Below are 7360 nucleotides of genomic sequence, written 5' to 3'. Positions count from 1 at the left end.
TGTGTCACACAAGATGTCTTCACATGGTGGTTGGTTAAATTAATATATTTGTTCAGTTATTTGTCCAGAGAGGTTTGAACCACCAGCCAAAACACCAGCCAAAAGTCACCAGGCAAATTTCATATTTGTGGTGCCCAGTTTTGGCAGCCTATCAAAATAATGGCTATGGGATGGGGAAGAGTCTAAAATATGAATGAATAATTCTTTATTGTGGTGTAATGTTACTGTGTGCTGGAAGGTTACTTTGTGCTCTAAAGTTATGCTCTCAAAACATTGAAATCTTTGCGTCACCTCCTACTGAATCCAAGCAGAAGCAGCTATGGGAAAAATCTTTCTTAAAAATCCCAAGAATTTTACTAGTTTTGGCGTGATGCTGCCTAAAGTGATTTGAGAACAAGAATAACTTTGCCAGGCCTTCACATGGACACATGGTTCAGAATACATTTTAGAGCATTAGACTATTTGACTTTTGCTTGGACAAAATGCTTGAAATGTGTACTTTTCATTAGCTTAAAGAGCCTAGGTCTAATGCATTGAGTTGGATTCTCAAAGAGATGAAGCTGGGCTGCATGTTAGCAGTATTAGGTAGTTCCTTACCTTAAATTGTCAAATTACTGGCTTCTGAAAGGTACTGAGCAGTTGCTGCTCCCAGTGGTTCTAATAGATGTGCGGATGCTCAACACTTCTGAAAATCCAGCCCAATGCTGATATTCATAGCTGTTCATTTGGAATCAGATTATTGAGTTTTTACCTTAGAAGCTGATACTGTTACACACCTTAAATGTAGGGAGGAGCAAAACAATGTAAAGAGTTGGTATAAGCTGAAGCCATCTTAGTAAAGAGGCTATTAATATTTAACTACAAAAATGATCCATATATGTAAAGCACTGCATATTATCACTTCCTATTTATTCAGATTCACAGTACACTAGACCACCAACTTTGTTGCTACAGCAGTGTATATCTGGAATACCAGAGCCATGGGTGTAAATCTGTTAGAATATTTTCTGTCATTGCCTCAGACAGTTTAGAGTCTAAATTGATAAGCCATGATGTGGACTAGCAACCAATGTGGAAGAAAAATACATAAATGTGCACATACTGTTTGTAAAAATGCTCAGCACATTTTACACATCGCGTTGCTATTGTTTCCCTAGGTGGCACAGACTTCTTTGGAGATTGTGACAAATATTTGTATAATCAGTCATATGTAGTAGATGTCTGTCATGGTTCTTGAATTTGCCATAGATATAAAAAGACATAGGGCTAGTACATAAAAAAGTTTTCAAGTTAGCAGGTATGTGGAGCTGCATTATCCCAATGAAAGCGCCAAGAAGGGTGGGAGGCCTGTTTCCAAGAATTAACCAGAGTAGGGAGAAGGAAACCATTTGTACATCCTCCACCCATTTCTACACTGGAACTTAAGCAGCAGGAAGATTACAGCCAAATGTCCCTGATGCAGGTGAGAGTGCTCTTCTCCAGCAAACTGCAACCATGAAATGATAACTCAGACATTGCCAGCACTCTTAGTGGGCTTAGATGGACAAGGAAAAGAACACTAGGCAAGAAGAAGGGGAGGAAAGCTGAGCTTTATCCATGACCAAGAGTGTGCTACTACTGCCCACATCAAAATATGTAGCGTTTGTAGTGGCTAATGGCTATGTCTCTATTAGATGCCACCTTGCATCTTGTTTTGGTAACTAAGTTTACAGCATGCATTGCATTCCAAAAGCTGTCCAGAGAGAGAGACAGCAAGTAGTAACAGTAACATCTAATTCTTGCAGTCTGTCTGTGGTTTGTTTCTTCGATGACTCTCACGATATCTCTCCATAAAGCTAAACAAAATAGTGGTATCTGTTTTCACAGTCATCTGGGACCTTCTGCTAGTTTGTTGTGAATCTCTCTGGAGTTTTAGTCAAAAATAGGTATAACATCTTATTGTATTACAAACAGACAAGTACATCAAGCAAATGTATGTGCGTCTCATACAGGACAGTCACTTTCACATTGCTTTTGCAAAATGGAATGTTATGGGGTAATGCTGTTTTTTTTAAATACAATAGAAAAGAGTGTGTTTTTTTAACTGTGCTTTAAAAGGGCAATGTGGGTGCATATACTTGGGATCTTTACTGCAAAGTTGACTCGCTTCACAGTAAAACATCACCATCTACATGTGCGGTGCTATTAGAATGAAGTAAACTAATTAACTCTGCTGTAGGATAGTACTGCCAGACACAAGTACTATCCTACAGCAGAGTTATTTACTCCGATGCAACACACACGTAGGTGCTGACAGGACTGACTGGGATAAGAGGGTGCTTCATTGTGGGAGCTGCCTGCTGGCTAGCCCCTCACTTAGGTACCCTTGGGCCCCAACCAGCTCCTCTGCAAGATGTTGAGCTGGGTCAGAGCAGCCCCAGGCTGGGAGGCTAGCCCCCTGGGCCCTCTGCCAGCCAGAGCTGCTCTACCCTGGCTCAACTTGCTGCAGTCCAGGGAACATGCAAATGCGACACTCGGGAGCAATACATTCTGGTAAGAACTGGGCCGGAGTTTCTTCAGCTACATTAATTGCACATGTAGACATACCCTCTGTATGCTACTATTTTGAGTGTTTTTACGTAACTGCTTTTTCTAACAACCTATTGAAGGTCCAGATGATTAACTTATTTCCTTATCCTATATTTATGCAGCAGAAGTTTTCCACTGCAAGGTAAATTCTGCACTCTTTTGTTACAGAACCATGTAAAACCCCATTGTCCTCAATTTGACTTCCAAATCTTAAGGATACATTTTTCGTACAATAAACAAGAAAAAAAAGTATACGTTTAATTATCTTCTATTTTGTCTTATTAAAATGATTTGTATGACTGTCTTTTCCTTTAAACAGCACTTTTAATATATGCTCTGTTATGTGCTTTTATTCATCAACCAATGGCTTTGTTTTCATGCTTATCACAGTTTTCAAATGGGATAGAAATAAAGTTATTTAGCATGTTAAAGAATGCAATTAATTCTCAAAAGCATCATAACTAAAAGTATGCCTGATCCACTAGCTTTACATCTTGTTACCAATCCAAGCAAAACCTTAAAAGGCGGTACAGTTTTAGACAGGTCAGAACCACAAAAGGATACAAGGTTGTCAGTTTATGTTGGAAGCATTCTGTGAGACTTACAAGTTCACCTGAAGAAAATCTTACTCCTAATATATTTCTTTATTTTTTCAGGCCACTTTTTCGTGGAAATTCAGATGTTGATCAGCTAGGAAAAATCTTTGAGTAAGTAATAACTTGCTGCATTATCTCAATGGCTGTCTAGCTTTGGAACACTTTGAGGTTTCTTTGACATTTTTTATGGAGTGAAGTGACTACAATAAAGTATTCCTAGAACATATTTCTTATTGCTGCTATACTGTAACATGATATTTCCTTGTATTCTGTGTCAAAGTGGGAAGAGGAAGCAGCATGGAATATAGTTTTGCAGAACTAACAGTCATTGTCAGGAAGTTATAACAGACTTCTGGGGGATTTTTTAAATCTTTTAACACATTGTCCATATACCATTCACACAATTTCTTAGAAGGAAAAGTACCTTCAAGTCACCTTAACTGCCAAATAAAAATAGAGATTTAGCTCCTAAATGTTTTATTCATTTATGGATTTCATAAAGCAGAATCAGAATCCCTCAGAAATGTTCATTATTAAGGAGAAATATAGAAAATGCTAAATAAAGATATCCGTGTACAGAAAAGAAGATTTCAGATTAAAAATAAATTATATATCCAGTAGAGAGGTTAAAAATAGGTTAAAGCATTTTAAAACTTTGCTGGTTTTGTTTTGCACTGTTTCTCCTCTTCAGAACTATGAAGGTTTCTGATGATCTTACAAAGTGCCATGGAAATTTGAGGCCTTTTGTAATGTCTTATAGTAACACTGGACTGGGTTATGGCCATCAGACCCATGCATGGCTATTACTTTTTCCTGTACAAAATGAAGGCTCATTTGTCTCTGCAGCACTGTCCTCCCCTTCTCATGGATGGAGCACAGGCTTCCAGGCATCTGGATGGGAGAGAGAACTATGCAGGCCAAAGGAAGGAGTAGGCAGGGAGGTCGGAGTGAGACTTTGGTCCCCCCTATTTCCTGCCCTGCATATATTTCAGAGAGAAGCTTCTAAGGAAAGAGCTCCAGTTTAGTAGGTCTGGTAATGAATGTGTCTGTTTAACTACTTGTCCAGTTCTAAAATCATAACAGAACAATTTCTAAAGATTTTCCTTATTTAATATAAGGTTCCTAAATTGCAGGTCTTGATTTCACCCAGCTGACTTCCCTTTCCTGCCTACCATACCAGTCTATGTGACTCACTGGCATGGTTAATTTGTCATGCACTGAATAACTCTTCCTGCACAATCCAGAAAAATCCATCCTCTATGGTTTGCTTTTTCTTGGTCTGGCAAATTTCTCTCCATGATTTCTTTATATAGTGCTTCATCTAACGAAGACTATTTCATTACACACAACAGATGCTAATCATGTTAAAAGCATGGATGAGACAGTTTTAAGATCCCAGTTTTTTGGGTAACATTTCAAGGGCAGAGTACCAAGATGAATTGGGATAGAATTAAACACACAACAGCTGGCAGCAGCCTCCCCCAGTTGTACTGTCCATCCATCTCTAGTGTGTGAGATTACCTATGTGGAAAAGAATTCAACCATTAATCAGAAAGAGAAAACACCATGCTAATTTTAGTTAAGAGAAGAAATTCCCTATTACACATTCTGCTTAAAGAGAACATCTACCTTGCCTTGTTTGTGTGACTCTAATATGTCAGATTCTTCTTCTTTGCTTTTTATGTGAAGCAGTATTTTGTTTTCTGTTCTCAGTTGGACACCTCCAACATCTAGGCACAGGTCTTGCCTTTATGAGGGGGGCTATTACTTGCTAAGGTTGTGAATCATTTTCCAGGCTAAGTTGGATAGAAGGCTGGTTTAGGACATTCTGGACCGACACTTTGTTTCCTCAGATAACTAAGCCATGTTCTGTTTGCTCCATGTGTCCAACCCTTAGTTACCCGAGTCTGAGTGTCACATAAAAACTGGGCAAGATGCTTAGGGAAGAGTCCAGAACACTTCTGTCCTTTCCAAATGCTATCATTTCAATGCAGTGTATCCTTACATATTTGAGCCCAGATGCTGTGGTGTTCTGAGACACTCAGCTCTGTAACTGAGGCTGGTGAAAAGTGCTCAACATTTTTTAGAAGCAGGTTGAGCCTGAGAGATTTTGATGCCCAGCCTAGCAATATTTACTAATAACTCCCACATCTATCCTATCAGTGTGTTGAGAGGTGAAGCAACGGTCTCTGAAATGATCCAAAACTTGGTTGGCCAAATGGTGGTGCAGCTAGCAGTCAGACCAGCAATAGGGGAATCTAGTCATACATCAAGTCTTTAAAGATAGTCATATTCTCCATAACACACACAAACCCAGAGCTAACCAGACACAGCTGAATGAGAACAAATTACATATTTCATTACCATTTAAGCCTTCTGTCAGCCCTTAGTTCTACCAAGTCTACTGAACCCATGTTAAGACTTAACACAATGAACACTGTGGGATGAGCTATAGAACTGTGGGGAGTAGAACTAGTCATGTATATGACACTACACATATGGATAAATATTTGTAGTGTTGAAGTACTAAATTGCAAGGTGCTCAGAGTAAGACTCGTAGCATCTTATATGTGAGAAACTCCCTGTATATGTTTCACAATCCATAAATATTAGATGAGGATGAAATTTAATTTTGCAAACAAATCTAATCCCCTCTTTGACAAGATAAGGCACAAGAAAAAAAAAACAAGATGTCAGTGGCTGTATGCTTGTAGTCATGCTGTTCCTTTCTAGTAGTATTAGTCTGTAAAAGCTTCTTACATGCTAGGAGCCAAATTCAACTTTTACCCTTGTCTAAATATGGTGTAATTAAATGGAATAACTCAGGATTTACATCACAGAAAGGGAGAATTTTCATTCTGTGCCTAGTACAAAGCACTATTAGAGAAAAGAAAGGCAATACTGAACCCTAGTGGCATTTCTAGTGCAAACCCCCTTAATACTTACTGAAACTATTTTTTGTTTTCATCCTACAGTTGTGCAACTGTCATGGTTTCCCAGTTGAATCTAAGTCTTATGTGCTGTAAAATTCAGCTGTAAAAAATGATTTTTGACTAAAAATTAGCAGGTCGGGTGTGGCTAATGGGTCTCTACCAGCATTTCCATGAGAAACCCCTTTTTCACTACTTGATATCACTATCATAAATATTAATCAAGGACATAAACCTGTGTAGAGACATGATTCAAAAAAGAAATTTTTTATATTTAACAGAAACTTCAAAAAGTATTTTGTCAAGTTTTTTAGAAATTAGTGATGTCATTTCATAGACAATAAACTATATTACTTTCTACAAGTGTGCTTTAATGTGCAATAGTTTATTTTACTGCACATTAAAACATCACAGACAGAAACATGCAATTATGCTAATGCACAGTAAAAATACTGTATGTTAATCATCACTTAAAAACGTGTGCTTTCAGTACTGCGCATTTTGGCAGCCTAATGTGCATTTATTCAGTACCTCAGGATACTTTTACATGTACAACAGGGTTGGGAGGGGGCAGTTCTTTAATTGGAGCAGCCCTAAGAGCAGATTAATGCACATGTAGATGCACCCTCTGAGTAGAAAATGTAACGAAAGTGTTCTGAAATGCAATAAAAATGGATGAGGTGAACATAAAATAAAGCTGAGAGTGTATTGGTAAAAACACCTAACTCCTATGCTTTTGAAATGGGAGTTAGGCTTCTATGTTGCTTTTGAAAATTTTAATATAAAGCAACTGAATTACTTATCTTTAGGAAATGCCTACATGTCCAGTAAGTGTTATAAAAAGACTTTACAGAAAAAGATGATTTTTTTCCAGATAATTCTTAGTTCAGCAGTGCACAGGCACGTGCCTTCATGGACATGCCTCTCTCTCTTAACCTCCTTTCTTGACCCCAATTCTTGCCTCTCTTTTCCTGCAGAGTCTTTTGTCTTTGTCACAGTTGTTACAGCAAAAGGAGCTTGCATGTGAATAGGCTCTAAAACCTGCCAAAAATCTCCTTTTAACCACTCCCAGGTGTCATGTGGTAGCATCATATCATAGAGATCTGAGCACATTTCTTCCAGAGAACTCCCAGTCCCTTGTCAACCTGTAGACTTGGGAAACTGAGACTACAGTCAGAATGCTGCCACTTTGCTAGTTTCATAAAAAGTTTTACCTTGAATATTTAAGGCCCAATTCTGCCATTCTTCTTCATAGTTAACACTACA

General features: G+C 38.2%; 1 protein-coding gene across 1 annotated transcript in view; it reads left to right on the top strand.

Annotated features, from left to right (window-relative positions):
* The window catches only part of CDK6 (cyclin dependent kinase 6), a 369693-nt gene that overhangs the window by 359672 nt on the left and 2661 nt on the right, over positions 1-7360 (top strand). The window contains exon 6 of the mRNA XM_019531060.1: positions 3225-3275. Coding sequence (XP_019386605.1) covers positions 3225-3275 — 51 coding nt within the window. The remainder of the gene's footprint in view (positions 1-3224; positions 3276-7360) is intronic.

Source organism: Crocodylus porosus, unplaced genomic scaffold (genome assembly GCF_001723895.1).
Source record: "Crocodylus porosus isolate Cpor-Errol unplaced genomic scaffold, CroPor_comp1, whole genome shotgun sequence".
NCBI classification, from domain to species: Eukaryota; Metazoa; Chordata; order Crocodylia; family Crocodylidae; genus Crocodylus; species Crocodylus porosus.
This window is presented reverse-complemented; position numbering and strand designations above follow the sequence as displayed.